This window comes from Passer montanus, unplaced genomic scaffold (genome assembly GCF_014805655.1).
Source record: "Passer montanus isolate IOZ18808 unplaced genomic scaffold, ASM1480565v1 scaffold20, whole genome shotgun sequence".
In the NCBI taxonomy this organism is placed as follows: Eukaryota; Metazoa; Chordata; class Aves; order Passeriformes; family Passeridae; genus Passer; species Passer montanus.
In genome coordinates, this window is record NW_024366592.1 from 13,298,639 (window position 1) to 13,316,621 (window position 17,983).

General features: G+C 44.6%; 1 protein-coding gene across 7 annotated transcripts in view; it reads right to left on the reverse strand.

The window, feature by feature from the left end:
- Positions 1-4,690: 4,690 nt before the first annotated feature.
- Positions 4,691-17,983, reverse strand: part of ITPR2 (inositol 1,4,5-trisphosphate receptor type 2) — a 244,485-nt gene continuing 231,192 nt past the window's right edge. For all 7 annotated transcript variants that reach the window (XM_039708068.1, XM_039708067.1, XM_039708063.1 and 4 more), the window contains 2 exons: positions 6,077-6,238; positions 4,691-4,851 (listed from right to left, as the gene is read on the reverse strand). In XM_039708068.1, the coding sequence (XP_039564002.1) occupies positions 4,765-4,851; positions 6,077-6,238 (249 nt within the window). In that variant the 3' untranslated portion in view covers positions 4,691-4,764. The remainder of the gene's footprint in view (positions 4,852-6,076; positions 6,239-17,983) is intronic.

Genomic DNA, 17,983 nt, shown 5'->3' on the forward strand with positions numbered 1-17,983 from the left:
GGGGATGGAGACTGTGCAATGATTTACCACAAGAAGGGCTGCTAGGAAAACCTCCTGCTTACATTGAGTCAGATATTGGATGTTGATGATCTACAACATTTAAACAGAATTATTAAGTCATAAGAACACCATGCTCCTACACATTTTAGCTTATTGCTTTGGTTAATCAGTAAACCCCATGGTCCAGGACATGCCCAGGTCTCACCTTACCTGAGCGGCAGCAGACAAAGGTAGAGACACAGAGAAAGAAACTTCCACTATGAAAAGAAAGTTAACTCTTGGCTGTTTGCAGCAAGAGAAAAACATGGAAATAGCAAATTAGAAAGGCTGCTTGTCCTCTGTCTTGCAGCTTCCTGCTTCGGCCTGAAAAATTGCAGCATATAAATAGAGCGGGCAAGTGTGAGCTTATGGTAGTGATACACCACTGCACATTTCAAACCCCCACAGCCTGAGCTCCTATTGAGGCATTCTGAATGATTCTGGGCAAATTCAGGATGTTCAGCATAGTCACCTGCAAGCAGAAGTCGTGCTCCTGTGGGCATCCCAGGACAGTGGAGAGGTTAGCAGCCTTACATCTCAGCTTTCTCCTCTCAAAAATAAACTTGGCAGCCTTCCCCAGAAGATAAGCACGTGCTTTCCAAAGAAAACATCCTCTCCTGCAGATGCTTTTGTCTCAGCAGCAGCAGCAGCAGTGGTGGAAAGGGAGGAGCAGAATTCACTTGCAGGCCAGAAGGGAGTGAGCTAGTGCCGAGGGAGAGGTTTGCTCCCTGAAACACCTCTTGAATTAAAATGTGCCTTGAGGGCAAACATTTTGAAAAAGAAAAGCCTTGGCATTAGGTTCTCAGTCCTGCATGTGAAACTGCTCCCCTTTGGGCTTAGAAGGTTAATGCTGGTTTGGGGGCTTTTTAAGTATGACTGAGGTTGAAAGTTCGTTGCATGAAACCCCATTTTCTCTTAGGATATACTTTGTGCAAAACCAACTAACAAACCTAGTAGTAAACAAGCTCCTTTCTATTTAGCCTTAAAATCACACCAGAGAATAGAAAAGAAAGTTAATTTTACTCAAAATCTCAGTAAGCTGGTGGAACAAGTGCACAGGAGAAAGAGTATGCTCCATTTAATAGGATTTTTCTTACTAATTAATTAGCATGCTTTTTCTCGCTAAGAAGAGGCCTTACTCTTTTCCTCATTAATACTGACTATTTGTAAAAAAACCCCAAAACAGCTGGGAAAAAGAGAAAAAAGCACTTGTGTGATGTAGTTTATCAGTTTATCAGAGGTTTGTAGGAAGGGCTCTTCCTTTTTTCACAAGACCGCTTTGCTTAGCCCAAGTTGAGAGACACAATTTGTCTTTCTCAATTCTTTCACCCAGAGGAGTGGGGAGAGCCCTTGGTCCCTCTCTCAATGTGCTACCTGAAAGAATTACACTAAAAACATTTAAAAAAAAAGGACAAAAATGTGCAAAATAATCTCACACAGAAAAGCCTGCATCACAGTATTGTGGAATCATAAAGGTTGGAAAAGATCAGTCAGCAGCAGAACTCCTGAGGCTGTTTGCCTTGAGCCTGCTCATCCCCACCTGGTAACACTTGAACCATCACCATATCCCTGCCTCTGCCCACTTTCACCCAGGGCTCCCCTGGCTTCAACAAAGAGCATTCCAGCAAATCCTACACCCAGCTGCCACCCAACCTCTGGAAAAAGCGGCATGTCTGGATCCATCATCCTGAACGGAGCAACCTGTGCCTGAAATAAAACAAATTATTGCATTCCTTGCTGCATTCAGACTCCATCCAGTCAGGGCTGAAGGAATGGGTGCACACCCACAGCCTGGTCCCCCAACTCAGCCTTCTCTTCCCAAACCAGAACACACATTTCCCCCCAGCCTTAGCACCAAGAATGAGACAGACATATATAAAATTACACATTTTATTAAAACTTACATTCAGCAGCATTGGACACATTTACTTAAGTAGATTTTAATTGTCAAGGAGGTTATAATTATAAATCTCTCGAAGGCATTAAAAGCTCTTAGATGTTTCAACTTCATTGCAATCATTTCATATAAATAGGTAAAGTAAATTGTATTTGCCTAGGAAGAGGTTACCCCAGCTGCATTAAACAAAGATATACACATAAATATATGTATAAAACAATGCTTTTTTTAATAAACTCATTCACGGGGATATTTCACAATCTTCAAGTCTTGGGGCCTGGCCCTGCAACCATTATCCACGCAAGGAGCCTCCTGTTTTCCTTACCACGTGTGAGTGTACGGGTTGCTCACACAGATGAGAGCAGGGCAGGGCCTAAGTTTTGACAGAAACAGCAAAGATGTTGAAATTCTCAGTGAAATATATTTACAGTCTGTGTAAGTAGCATCACCTATGGTTTCTGATCATGGAGGTTTCTCTGGGAAGCTATGTACAGCAGAAAGGCACCATGGCCAAGGCGAACCAGCATCTGTTCTCTGATTTTGATGCTGAAACTCTCCCTTCTGAAGAGCAGAAGCTGGGCTTCTGAGCCTGAGGGGATATGGTTTGGGGTGTGAGCCAGAGGGAACACCAGCAGCACCCACCTGCAGCCCTGAGCTCGGCGTACAAACCCATTCAGCCTAAAGTTCTTTCAGCTCCAGCAGCAGAAGCCACCCCTGATGTGCAGCTGCTTTTTCTGAGTGTAAACAACAAAAGTGCCAACTCATTCCAGTATTAGCCAACTACAAACCCCCCAATAAATAATGAGAGTTTAACTTATCTTATAATGGAACTGTGCTTTATGTTTTAGAACCACACTTGTGAGAAAGAGGAAATTGCTGTTGCAACAGAAGCGGTGAGTAGATCTGAATAGCTCTATGAACTAATTTGAATTAATACAGCTACAGGGTCTGAGTCTCTACCAAATGACTGGCTGACCTTATGTTTGTGGGTAACTCCTTTGGCCATCACCCCTCACAACCAGGGTGCTCTCTGGACTAAGGCAAATGGAAAGAGATTTTCTTCCAGTAAAATACACAAACCTCTGATTTCTACACTATTTTTGAAGGACACAATTGAAGCACATGTTTTAGTGGTAGAAGGTATAAATATATTGCTACAATATATTTCTTATATCTCAGCCACATCACTGCCACAAAAAAAAGGAAAAAAAAAAAAAGTAGCTTCAAGAACTGGTTTGAATTTGGGATAAAGAGAGTGAAATACCCCTTCCTTCCCTTTACTCTAGGCCTGTCAGTTTGAATAGTGCCTTAACCAGGACAACAGCATTTCTCCAGGACGAAACTGGAAAATATTTACACCAACAATAGTTTTTCCTTCTATCAAAATGTCTTTTATAACAAAATGAAAATTTTACAGGGGCAAATCATTGCAAAAATATTTTGGTTTAAAAAGTGATTCCATGTAAGAAGAGGTGCATTTTCAAATGTGAGACAATCTGGTAACCAAAACCCACTGAAAATGAAAGTGAACTGAGGACACAACTCCCATTTGTGCCCCTCAATTTTTTTCCTAAAAGATAAAAGAGTCCCCTAGGGCTCTGTGGAAACCCTGTAACTTTTCTTCTTCTAACCATCCCAAGAAATACAGGATAGAGCAGAAACCTGCACTGGTGATTTTAGCTGCTGCCTTTTGTAGGGCTGAGAGCTGGAAGGAGCTTCTCTGATGTTGGCCCCCTGTTCCCCACCAGGCTTCCCTGCAAACCCCTGGAAGTGGGAAGGGCAGGCAAAACCATCAACCCATGATCTTTAGCTCAGAGGAAAGCTGGCAGAATTTGGTGTTTAATTACTCAAGTCAACTCTTGCTGAAGATGAGTTTATGACAGGTAATGACACCATTACAGTTCTGTACACAAACACATTTCTAAGGTTTTTTTTTTTTAAATAAAATCCCATACATGCTTCAAACTATGGGTGTAATTTTTTCCCCCTGAATCCTCCATTGGAACTTGAATTTAAAACACAGTTTAACTCTCAGTATGTGAAACCTCACGGCCACATTAATCGAGAACATCTGAAGCCAGGAGAAAGAAATCACTTCCACTTATGCTGTCAGTATTATGTGCATAACATTCCCACAGCTGTAGATCCATTGTGCTCCATGTTATAAATAAGAAATTGCATGGTGACAGCTAAAATTCAAAAGCGTTAATGTTTCTCTTTGCAACTTTTTCTTTTTTTTTTTCTTTTTTTTTTTCTTCCTTCAGTCTTTTGAGGTTTCTCCCCTTTCCCTTCTAGTAGAAGTTACTTGAAGAAACATCACCGCTTACGAACTGACATATTTTCGGTAATTAAAAAATAGCAAATGCCAAGCAAATATGACTGATGTTGCTATTTGGCAAATGAGCCAGAGACAACTATTGATTCTGAGCCAGGCTGTCGTGCTTGCCTCAATAAACACCTTTCCTTCTTCTGCTCAGCTTGGTTCTCCCAGCACTCTGGGGAGAAAGGGGCTCCCAGGATGTGGCCAAGCGCTGTCCCAGCCTCTGTCCCAGCCAGCCCTGGAGCCAGAGCTGAGTGCAGCCCAGCCGGGCCAGGCAGGGAATACAAATGAGCTGCCTTGTATCGCTCACATTCTAGGTTGTGGTCCCTCTCAACCATGAAAAACAGCTACAAATTGTTCCCAGAGCTAAACCACTTAACATCTTGGCACTTGGTTGTTTTTAACTTTGTAACAATAGGCACTGTTCACTCCTCTCAATCTCAGTTTTTTATTCTATAATAAAGCAGGAATACTGATGAAAGGCTAGTCACGGCTTCTCCCTGTGGTATCAGGGTGGTGGCATGTGATGATTCACATGGGGTGTGTTTGATCCAAGAAAGCCCAGCCTCTGCTTATTCTTCCTTTGTTCTGTCATCTAAGGTGGAAAGGCAGAGAGAGACAAGTTGAGATTTTTTTGTCTTTTCACTATTATTTAGCAGTCACAGAGCAAGATACATATAAGCAAAACAACAGGAAGTGGAATTCTTTTCTTCAGCATAGAAAATTAAAAGTAAGGGATGTCTTTGAAGTGGCAGATCTGTTTCCTGCAAAGTATGGACATTTTATGCTCATTTATACATTATTCTTATCCTTAAGCAGATCTTACAGAGTATTATTTGTTGTGTAGCTATTGTGTTGTGTAGCCCTGCAGAGGGTAAGCATTTGCTCTTGGTGCTGTAGAATCACAGAATGAAAAGATGGCCCCGGCCACACAGAGTTTAAATTTAAGCCAGGAGAGAACAGATTCAGCCAGAGGGAGATGAAAAAAATCCCACCAGGATATTGTGGGTAAGCACAATGAGCAATGGTCTCAGCACATCCAGGCTAAACCTTTGTTGAGTTTTTCACAGCGATAAGTTTTAAAGAGGGATTTGAAGGGGAATAATTAGATAACTCTGTTGATGCCACTGAAGGGCTTCCTATAAAGAAAACACACATGCTTTTCTGAAACTGTAATGAGCAAAGCAGAGGTGACCAGCACCTGCAGCAAAAAAGGAGCTGGCTCCCTTTCATCCTGAAGGGAGAGCAAACACACCAGGCAGGTGATGTGCGGAGGAGCAGGGCTTTAAGGGAGGCCAGCAGCTTGTGTTCCACACAAGAGAGCAGAGGGAGCTGCAGGAGGGGCACCAGCACAAGGGTGACAAAAGCAAAGCAACAGGCTCTGCAAACTGTTTTCACAAGGGCACTGTTGGTGTTCTCAGTGGGGGAAAAACCCAAGGGCTGGACACAGAAAGCTTTTTTTCATCCAGGCTCCCATCAGTATGCAGTTATTCCTGACATGACACTGCTTTCACTGTTGGGTTATGCAGTCCCCCATCCCTTCTGCAGTTTCCCCTCTGTCCTTGCACACTCACCAGGAGCATTTCATGACTAATTCCCCCCCAGAGTTTTCCTCCTTACCTGATCTTTGCTGTTGCTAACAGAGTACAATTTGACTCCAAACCCTTATCAGTGTATCTACCCAGAAAGCTTGCCAGAGGGAAAGATAAAACCTTCCTGAGACAAAAGTCTCTTTTGTAACCCTGTCCTGACTGTGACTTGATGGAAAGCAGCACCTTCACCCACACGTGCTCACTTGGCTATCCACACAGAGCACTTACCTGCTCCTTGAGCTCAGCCAGCTGACTGGAAAGCTGTTTCACAAGGCTCATGGTTGACTCCAGCCTTTCCTGCAGGTTCCTGATTTCATTTTGCTCACTGTCGCCTTCATTGTTAACCAGAGACATGGCTCTCATCCTAGGGAACCAGTCCAAATTCTTCTCCTACACGGGTATTAGAAAAATAAGGCATGTTAGAAAAGGCATTAGAAAAATAAGGGTTTATGCAGGGCTACTGCATACTAAGCTGAGACTAGAGAATGAAAGCTCAGAAGGACTTCTGCGCAGTGGATGATACGCAACAAGTGAGCTTAAGCAGTAAATTCAGAAAGTATTTAAAACAAGCAGCTTTATTCTTGGTTCTCATTGGCTACAGAGGAGGTACCAACAGGAAAATCTGAGTTCCCCACAGCTGCACTTGTGCTGCAGTTGAACAGTGTTGGCACATTCACCTGTGGCTCTGGCAGGCAGAAATGCCCCCACTGGGAAGACTCCTCTGGTACACCAGGAAACCCTCAGTGCTCCCTGTGCTTTGCTCTTAAGTGTATGCAGGGACACATTTCCCCTCTGTCTCTTCAGCTCGGCTGGTCTCCATCTATTTTGGCTGTCCTTGCAGCAATATCAGCAAGGCAACACCAGAAAAAACAAGCCAAGAGACTTCCAGATCAGCCTCAAGCACTTCTACTGGAAGAGCAGAAGGATCTGGATCCAGCTGCCCACAGTATGAGATGTGGGGTCCTGCGAATGGCTTAGGCTTCAATGTGCTGGTCAGACTGTACATCTTGGATAAATGCAAGCACAAGCCCAGGGCCAAGGGCTAACCTACACTGCATGGAACAGCACTGAGCTGAGCTGGGTGTTTCTTTATCCATGGACTCAGGCTATGAATTCAGCCATGACCAACACAATGTAAACAGACAATATGAGACAGGAAGGTGCTGTGAATCTGCATGAGCGTGAATTGTGTCCATGGCTCAGGGGAACAGATATTTGTGTGCAGAGCTTAACAGATGGAGGAAACAGAAGGGTGCAAGACCAGGAGGAGTGGCAGCCATGTGGAAAGCAACCTGTTTTGCCCTGAGACCAAGGGAACAAAGCAGGTCCTGCAGTGGGCAGCATGCACACACCTATGCCCTGTGCCTCGTGGGCAGTGGGAGGATGTGGTTGGGCCACATGCACTTGATAACTTGAGAAGTAGAATGAGTGTGTTTCTTCCAGTCCTCTGAACTGTGAATGGCCCCACACAAACAGCACTGTGTTGGGAGGAATAGAAAGGAGCTCTTGCCAAAAGTCCACTTACAAGACACCTGGAAGGCAGGAGCTCTGCTACATATGCTCTCCAGGTATTTGGTAAAGTTTTAAGTCCGTCAAACTGATCATAGTCTTAGACTTTGCCTCTATTTTTCCTATGAAAATAGAGAAGGCAGTGACGATTCTGCAGCATTTACAGCTAAGCAGCCCAGGGCAGCCATGCCTGAGCAGGGTCCAGGAAGGCTGGTCCGGCAGAGCTGTGAACCTGGGATAAACCAAGGCTTTATCATGCTTCCAGGAGGATTTCCTTTCACCTCTGTAATACTCTGTCCTGATCACCAAACCCTACCCTCCTACAGCAGCATGATTTAGAAACAGCTAGGCTAAGCCTGAGTGAGCATGGCAGCACTAACAGTACACATGTTCATCCACTCTTTGTGTTAGCCCAGTCCCCTCTGTTACTCTGGATAAGACTAAATGCAAAGCTATATGAATTTTATCTTTTTTTCTTTTTTTAACTCAAAACTTCCAATGAGTTTTTGATTGGCTGTGCAACCCCTGGTCCTGTCCCAAAATCACCAAAGATGCCCGGGGAGCAGGAGTGTGTCCCCAGGTTGCATTCTGCAGCCCTGGGCTGGCAGCTGTGGGCCCGGTGGAACGCGGCCTCTTTGCTTGCCGCTCACTTCTTGAGCCTCGTGATCTCATTATGACAATTTACTGTGGTTACACATGATGCCATTTTCAATGGGTCACAACTCATTCAAATCAAAACCTGTTTTCACCAGCTCTGCTGGTGAGCTCAAGAGGAGCGCACGTGACCCTCCCTGTGGATATCCCCAGCTGACACGTGGAGCGGGAGGATCCTGTTTCAGCCACATGCAGTCCTGCTTACAAGACCAGCATTCATCTTCCACCAGTACACACTGATATTTATTTTAAATTTATTTTGGCTAGGATGTAGCAGAGCATTCATCACGTGCCTGGTGTCGAGCACAGGTGTACTCATTTATACTAAGCTTAGTTTGTGCATAGTACCTTTCTGGATTGATGCCTTTTTCTTTCTTTCTTTTTTTTTTTTCAAAACGTTTGCCAGCAAATTTGTCTGCCACTACAGGCACAGAACTTTAATTCAAGGCAGCTACAGTGAACAGAGCTGCACTTGTACCTGAATGCTTCCTGGAAAGCTCTGGTATCTGCACTCATTACAGCTCCTCCTGCTTGAAACACCTGAGGATACCAAATGCAAGGCCATAGGAGCCAGCAGAGGGAACAGGAGCCCTTTTAAGCTTCACAACAACGCCAAAGTTCCTAAAGCCAGGCTGCAAAGGAGAGCAATCTGAGACTCCATCATTGTGGCTTGTCTGTTTGCCAAGTACTGCTGCCAGGATTGTGAAATGCATTTTGCTAGTTTTGTTTTTTCCATCTGCCACTCCCTCACTCCTCCAGGACACAAGGCAGAGACCTCTGGCTGCTTTGGAAAAATTTTTGTGGACTGACCCTGCACCATACTGCAGCATCCAAAGGAATCTGTGTAGGTGCCAGACACCTTGGCTGTCCTGAGGCTCCCAGTGTCACTTGTTTCCCTCCTCCTTGGCATGACATTACACAGCCTGGAGAGAGGGGTGGCCAGGAGCAGCTGGAGACAGGGATGGCACAGGCAGCAAGCACCTCACCCACTGCCACACGATGCTGTGGAGCACACAGAGCAGATGTGGCTCTGCAACTGGAACCACTCTGCACCACATGCCATCTCATCTTGGCCACCACAAGCCCCAGAGTCACGGGACTTCAGCAACAGACTCACGTGTGCCCAGTTATTGTCTTTCTAGAAATGCTGTGACAATCTCTTCCAGGAATTAAAGCCAGGTGTGGTTTAGTTACATATCAGGAAAATCAGGGCCTTTTTTTCCCCAAAGTATTATGGATAATCAAGTAAGGACTTGATCCAAGTTCTCAGAGAAGCTGATGGTTTGCATGGACTGGAGACCTCCTGAAAAAATACTGCTGACTTTTGTAGGTGGCAGAGAGGCAATAGGTCAAACATCTGCCCACAGGTCCCACTTGGAGTCCCAAGAGCTTTGTTAGGTGCAGGCCTCTTGGTTCGCAGCTGCAATACACATCTGATGAAATCAGTCCAGCTGTGTATTTTTGTCATGCAAAAGATCAGAAAGATTCGAAACTCCGTAGGTGACACATTATAGCCTGCCAAGCTGTCTTTAGGTTAAAAATACTTACCTAGTTTTCACTGATATTTCCTTTATAGTGCACACAGCAGGTACTTTCCCTTGCTGAACCGCACGCTTTTGCCAGTCAATATGATCTTACTTTTTCATTGCATTATGAACTGAAGAACTTTATTAAAGGGTAGCCTGAAAATTAGCTTTGGCAGACAGCTTTGTTTGCTGAGTCTCTACCACAAATAAACAGCAGCTGGTGCTGGGGACAACAAACTTTTGATCACAGATCTGCCAGGATCCAGAAGGCAAGTTGGACAAGGCTTCTTGGCCAAAAATTTCAGTGTTCACAGGGGGACAGGCACTCTTGTGACTGTTCAGCAATGGGAAAGCTATTTTTATGTCAAGGTAATTGCTTGCCAATTAAGTGGGGGTCATTAACATGTTTGTACACCCCCAAACATTTGTTCTGGGACTTACATGTTTATGGGCTCGGTGCATGGTTCACCTTGACCAACACCTTCAAGCTGTAACATGCAGGAACACTCCTGGGGGTGTGCAGGATGTTATCTGTCATGCCTTACCTATTACTTGTAGAAATCCGACCATTTTGCCCAGGATAGCATTCACTCAGAAATTTGAACCCTGCTTGGAACAGAGAGGCAATTTGGAGAAGGAAGGCAGGCTGCTGGCAGGGAGCAGGGCAAACCTCTGCAAACAGCTGTCACGGGACTCAATCAACAGCTACCAGATTAGCCTGAGGTGACACAGCTTGAGCATTAATGAGCTCACAGAGGGTGAGCTATGTGGACGGGATGCTTTTAAACGAAGTAGCTGCCTGGATAAATAATTAATTGTGAAAATGTGCCGAAATCTTCTTTCTAAAGAACCACTGTTTAAGGCAGTATGTTGTTAGTTGTTATTGTTATTTCATTCTTGCACAGGACAGCAGCAATTCACAGCCCACCTATGGATCATAGTATCTTCCTGCTCCACATTCTTCCTGTAAGCATAACTTGTGCTTCGCAGGATCCATATTTAAGCAGACATCTGTGTCCAGGGCACAGCATCAGCCAGACAGGAAAGCTGCAGGGACAGAAAGGAGCTACAACCTTCTCTCCACCAGTTCAGCTGGGGGAAAGGGAAAAAAAAAAGGAAAAAAGGCAGGTGGGGTGAGCCAAAAGGCTGCGGACCAGAGACTGCACACGAGCAGAGCAGACATTTGGTGTGACGATCTAGCGTGCTCTCCCCCTCAGCTGGCGGGGCTCCAGCTGCAGGCACAGCTCCCCCAGGACCAGACCTCTGTGCAGTGCTCTGGGTGCACATACTCGAGGTGCCCACGGCGAGGGCACATGCCTGATAAATCACAGGGCTTAGAGGATTTGCTCCTTGAGCTCGCTGGAAAACCTCAAACCTTCTGTCTCAGAGAGGCAGGCTCAGAGCAGAAGTCTCTGTCTGCCTCCTGCAGTTTTCTGTGCAGCTTTCTCCTTCCCTTCTATGGGCTTTCCAGGGGGATGGCAGAGCTGTGGATAAGTTCTCCCTTCGGCAAAATATCGCCATTTTTCTGACTTTGCTGGCTTCACTTGAACATGGATGGAGGAAAGACTGAAGAAATCTGTTTAGAATTTCTATACTTTGTATGAAGCCTCTCTTGAGCCATCCCTCTCCTGTTGGCACAGCCAACTGGCTTCAATCAAGCTCTCATGCTGAGCTGAATCCATGCCTTCGGAGTAATTGGCAGAGGGATGTTTCTTTAGGAGGTGCTGGTTTCACAGCGTAGCAGCAAGATGGATTAGCTGCGACCAGCAGGAAAGACTGGGCTGAGCCTTTAAAAAATAGATTACTAGATAACAGTGAGAGAAAATAGGTCAAAGAGTAGGACAAGGGGGATGAAGTAGAGAAGCAAAGGCAGCATAATGCAGACTTTCAGCCGGCGCTACTGCCACGGGCTGTGAGGGCCACTCCGCTGTCAGCTGTGCCAGACTCATTTCTCCAACATGCTCTAATGCAGTGACTCTCAGACTTTTCCACCCCATGACCCCTTGTTGCAATATGAAAACAAGCCCTTTCAGGACTTCCCTCCTATCTGTTCACCAGGAAAGGTGGTGATTACTGCTCATGACTCCTCCTGGGCTGTGACCAACCCTGCTGCATGCACCAGGGCAGGGGAGCAGCCTCTCTGTCTCACAGCCCACAGTTCTGCAAGGATCCTTCTCTCCTTGGTGATTCAACAAGGCTGTCATCAGGAGGGCTGTGCCCTAACAGCAATGCTGAGAAAATAAGGAAGCCCTCATGCTCCTCAGCTAGATGGCTGCTGAAGGGTGCACAAAAGGAGCATGCACATCAATTACCAGCAAGATTTGCTACTGTCACCTTCATGTGCTGTGCTGGGCTGCCTTGGAACACATCTCTGTGGGCAGGCAGCAACCGCAGCAGCAGCCTCCAAAAAAACCTCCTACAGCTTTAGGAAGACTGAGCCTCTTTAGAGAGACTGTAGCCCCTCAAGTTCCCTTTTGGGTTGGTAAAATTCTGCTGCAAAATAGTGCTGAGGAGAGACCCTGCTGGTCATCCCATGGCCTCCAGGGCTGAGGAGTGGTACTGCCAGTCCTCTGTGCCCTCAGCATGAGGGCAAACAAACTGGGCATCACTGATCTCCAGCAGGCAGCCCCTGCCCTTTCAGGCATGAGAAGGAACAGTTCACTCCCCTTTTTCGGGCCAGCATCTTGAACAAATACTTTAGCGCTGGGTATAAAGAGATCTATTTACTGAGAACTATTCTGTATGTCTGAAATGCAAATAAACCCATCCATTCTCTTCCCAGTGTGCTGCCCATATAAGCAGAGAGGGATCAGTCCAAATGACCTTTTGAAAGCAATTATTTTTTTGTCTAGGGACAGAGTCTGGTCCTAAAAGTCCGGTGTTATGTAGCTCCTACAGCCACCTTAAAAAGGGATTTTCAAGATTTAAGCTATCGTTCTTTAGATGACACAGGGCAATAACCACTTTGTGATTTAATCACAGACAATAATAATTTGGTTCAGTGCATGATTCAGCTAATCCACAATTTGATAAATGTTCATCCTAAACTACAAACCTAAATAGCTTTCTGCAAATCCTGTTTGACACTTTAATGCTAAGACTGTATTTGATAAGCAATCTGTGCTGTACAAGAATATAGGGAGGGAAATTAGGAATTGTTATGCATCTATATGCATCCAGAACAGTAATTCAAAGAAAATAAAAATAAACCTTGGCAATTACAGATAAATCTTTATGCAACAAGAGAAGTAATAGGTTTGGCTGGGTCTGCACTGGATTGATACGTGCTACAGCTCCCAGATAAACAGAAAAACCTGTTACCCCCTGAAAGAAGGTTGAAACCACAACACAGACCCACAGTCTGCTTCAGCAGCGTCATTGATGCATTTACTTTCATTTTAACTTGGCTGGATGTTTTCGAGGGCTGCAACAGAATCTATCACCGTAATTCTGAGTAATTGTGAGTTCTTCAAGACTGATATCTAGGCCAGGCAGTTATAAATGTCTCAGTGTTTCTGTATCAACATTCTCACTTATGATAACCCTGCAAAAATTATGGTGAGGAATGATAATAAACCCCAAATTGCAAAGAATTTTCTCTGATGATCTATGGGGCAGTTTAGACACCCAAATTGAAGCTCTGTAAAGGACAAGCACCAAAATATTTCTGCTTATCAAACAAACCTAAGGGACTTTGTATTTACCTCCAAAAGATGGAAACGATCACGAAAGTAATTTTTTCCATAAGTTTGAATGTGCTCTCACACTGCTGTTGTTGGCACGCCACATGCCAAGAGCAGGTCTGTGAGTCACAGCGTGTCCCTAGAGGAAAAGGCCACCCTGACCCGTGCTGCAGCAACCAGAGAGCAGCCACAAGGGGAGGGATCCCACTTCAGCAACTCTGCCTGGAAGGTGGCAAGCAGAAACCAAATTAAGCAGCTTTGTCTCTGAGATAGCACATTCCAGCCACTGTCCAGGTGAAACTCAGGGATCTGCAGGTGTGCAGGGACCACAGGGAACTCATGAGAAAGCCCAGGCACAGCTCCTGTGTGCTTGGAGAGCCTCAGCTTGCGTCCCACCCCAGCACTGCTCTCCTTGAAGACACCTTTGCTTCTGGTGCTGTCCCTTCCCCACAGCATATTTCTGAGCTGTTGCTTTCTTCTGCTGTATCAGTTGTTCTCTGCCACCTTATCTTTCTAGTGCACATCTTCAAGAATCCCAACAATACCATTAAAAGCTAGGATTTGATCCATAATATTTGTGCCCTTAAAATAGATACAGTTATAAATTAGTGTAAAACATGAGTTTATTTTTCCACATTCCTATGTTTTCAAATCCTTAGTGGTTATGAGACATACTTTAGGAAAAACACTTCAGATCATTAATTTAAAATAATTAAATTATTTCTAATATAATCCCTGGATCTTGTGCATAATGAAACATCTGGTACAGAGGTTAGAAAATAAATGTTCTTGGCTTTTTTTTTCATCTTTTGTTAAACAGATGTTGTTGATACAAAACACAGAACTAAACTGTAAATCATAGCCTGCATGTGGACACAGACTGTCACTACTGAGTAGAAATTTACTGTGGCTAGATAGAGGTTTGAAACAGCAATGAATCACTGGCTTACTAACTTTGTTCACGTGGGTATGGTTTCAATATTCTGACATTAAGCGTACATGTCCTTAAAGGAAGAACCTTGTAAAGGCAGCCTGGGAGGCTCTGGTTCACTTCCAGCTGTCTCAGCGTGGGAAGCTCAGCACAATTCCAGGGCAGCCTGTGTGCAGGGGAACATGGCAGGTCTGTCTGTCCCCTCCCAGCTGAGTGTGCCCAGGGTGCTGCTGTGGAACCCCACAGGCTCAGCTCCCTCAGCACCACCAGGCAGCCCTGGCACAGCAGAGGGGCCGAGATGCCCAGGCAGCCCCAGCTCTGCCACCAAAATGCCTCCAACTCCAAACTCTTCCTCCCTCCTCTGCTCCCCCTGCTGCTCCCCACAGCATTTCAGTGAGTTCATGCTTGGTTTGTGGGCCAGGACCCTGCCGAGCCTGGCAGCGGTGTCATTGCTTCCCATTGGCTTTGTTTAGTGACCAGAATTCTGATGCCTCTCTGGCCCCTTGCCTTTCTCGCTCCCACACTGCTTGCACCAGCAAGCTGAAGTCCCCCTTCTCCCATTCCTGTTTTAATATTGATTTTCCTTCACAAAACATGCCAGCAGCACACTCCAGATGCTGATCTCCAGACAAAAGCCAGTGGCATGAATCCCACTGCAATGTAAACATCCCCTGCAGTACCAGGCCACAGATGGTGTCTCCCCCTTAGACACATACGTACCATCCAGCTGGTGAGGATACCACAAATTTGGACCTGCTTTTGTCAATGTGCCTGCTGGTTTGATCCAATGGATCAAGGTCTAACTCCATGGTAAACTCCAAGCCATGACCACTGCTTCCTAGCTTTTGAAGCACAGGATTCAGGAGCATATTTGTTGACATTTAAATTTTGGGGATTTTTTCACATTTAGCTGTAATTCTCTGGTCCTGTCACCCTGTATTTTGAAAGTACTGTCCATTTTCTGGCTTTAGCTTCAATTTGGTGTAACAGAATCTTTGGGAAATAAAAAGACTCAGCTGGAGACTCGTTTTTCAGAGGCTCAGGACTTGACCTTGTTCTCAGCTTTACATAGGCAGAGCTCTGCTGATGGCAGTGCAATTGTTCTGGCTTAGGATGCTGCCAGAGCAGAGGCATTTTGAGTCCTGATGTGAATGTTCCTGCTTCAGGCCCATTTTCACTCTGATGTATTTTGCACATGGGGCAGTATGAAAGGACAACTGAAAGAGTAACATTTTCTTTGAAAATTAATAAGAATTATTGACTATCACCACACAGAACAGATTTTTAAGCAATGATACAATCATGCACACAACTTATGGAATTATGGAATCATTAAGGTTGGAAAAGACCTGAAAGATCATAAATGCACATACTTCAGTACCACTCAGAAGAGAGGATTAAGATCTAAGCTCCTCTATGAAGCATCTCTTGACAAAACAATGCCAAGAAATGGCCACCTTCCAGCTCTATGGGCTTGAACACTATCAACCTGCTCTCTGACCCCTTGCTCTGCTCAAATGCTTGCCTGTGGCTTGCTTCCTCTGCACAGCAAGAACAGCTCCTTGCCCATGCAAGCATGATGGCCAAAGAATGGCCCCATGGCAGGTCTGACTGCAGCACACAAGGTGCCACCTATCCACTTGCACATTTATTCCCTTCAAAAAATAGGTGGGAAAGAGCACAACTGGGCCCTCTGTTTGTTCAGGTTTGTGTCTACTGTGGGTTGTTTTCAAGGCTGCAGGCATAGATGAATAAAAGAAAAAACCACCATGGTACTGCATGACCCATTATCTGCCTATACTGCATTTTCATTTAGCACTTTTGCTAGGAAATATTATGGATCCTCTGTACAGATCTGCCTTTTTTTTTTTTTTTTTTTTTCAGTCCAGCATTTTAAATGGTTTGCTGTGAATTTTCACTTGAGAACAAGCAGGTGATCAGTTTCACAGGCCTGAACTTAGGATTTTCCTTTGACATCACCCAGCAAAATAAAAAAACAGAAACAAAACATTTTTACTCACACGTGTATAAAATACACAGGGTTCATTAAACATGATTTAAAGCTGCCTGTTTGTTTTGGAGGCTCTTTAGAGCTCCTACTAGCCCAAACTCACAGAAGTGCAATGTGATTCCCAATCTATTGAATTTTGGAGGATGGCTGTAGTGGGTTCCATTATATATAAATTGGGTGCAACCACTTAACAGTCTCTGATATATACTTTTATCTCAAAATGCCCTGTGAGGCAATTGTGCAAAGTACTTTATCAGGGATTGTTGTTGGTAATATTGCAAGAATTCATGATGTAAAAAATACAGCAATGCCATTTAAATTGAACAAAATAGTTCCTTTTTTTTCATTGTAGAGCATTTTTAACCATCTTCTTAACAAATTTGTTCAATAAATACTGTATGAAACAAACATTTTGCACTTTGTCCCACAGATGCAATTTGCCAACCTGAATGATTTCTTTCTCTACAACTGATATGATTTCTCTAGGCTATACATCTTTACTTTTATTAAAGATGATGCAATCTTAGCTTTTTATCATACACACATCCACCACACAAACAAGAGAGAAGATTCTGCAAAGCAGCCTTGCAACCAAATAGAAAAGCCTGACACAAATTGCATAAAGCTGATCCCAAAAGATAAATGGCACAATGAAACCAAAGTTACACAAATTCAGAAACTTATCCATGCAGAGTAATATGGGCCAGTGGATTTTTCCTTCCATGATAGATTCAGCAAACAAGTAACTTCATCATATCTGTAGTACCTTGTAAATCAAGCTTATGCCAATGTTGCACTAAATTCCCCCCAAATCTGCCTCTGCATTGTGAGAGGTCAGAAGCAGAAGTGCATTTTTTTTGGTAGCCTTTCCCTGATTTGCATCTTGCAGAATCTCACTGCTATGTTTTGAGTCCCAACAACTTCAGGCCTATTTACTTTTAAATGTAGTTCCTGGTAAGGCAATAAATTGATCTCTCCTTTCTTTTACTGACTGCCCTCATGTCTTTGAGGAACCCCGCTGTCCTTCCCTTCCTCAGCATCTACAGTTATCTGTCTTGGCTGTAAACAATTTTTCAGTCTCTTTCCCATTCAAGTAGCCAGAGGCTTAGTACCACTGTAATACAAAGAACATTAATTGTTTTCACATGTTGAAATAATATTCTCAAACGGCACTGTAATGTTTTGTGTCTGTTGCTTCTCCCAGTTGACACGTTTCAGGATCTGCTCATCACACTGTCCCTCTGGGTTCAACTTCTTATCACTAGCAATGATCCCAGTTAAGGTCCAGCTTTCACTGGCAAAGCCCTGTGCAGCCAGTCCCAGGAGAATCAGGGCTCTGTCACTGCCAGGAGTTTAACTGCAACAGTAGGTGCCTATGCAGTGCCTTGGAGAGCCCTTCCATCACTTGGAATCACAGACTAAAGGTCTGTCCACACACAGATTCATCTCAAGCCACAGGCTTCTTTAAGAAAGGGATAAAAAATAGCTTTTGCAGGCTGCCTGGAAAGTTAACAGCTTCAGCCTCTGGCAGGTTGAGGTGAGAGGGATTCCAGCAGGGAACTGCAGCCCATGTCCTGCCAGCAGCACTGCTTGGCTCGGGGTGCTCCAGCTGGAACAGCTCCCCTCCCTGCTCCTGGGGATGTGCAAGTCTCAAGGAACACAGCCTCATGTCCAGACCCCTCCTCGAGTTTTTAAGGCCAGCAGCATGCAAACAAACAGGAACTCAACTCAGCTAATTTATTTTAATTTACAAATTGAACAAGTAGAAGTTGGAAGGAGTACAAGTAGGCTGTGACTACACTGTATTACCAAGGCAGAACC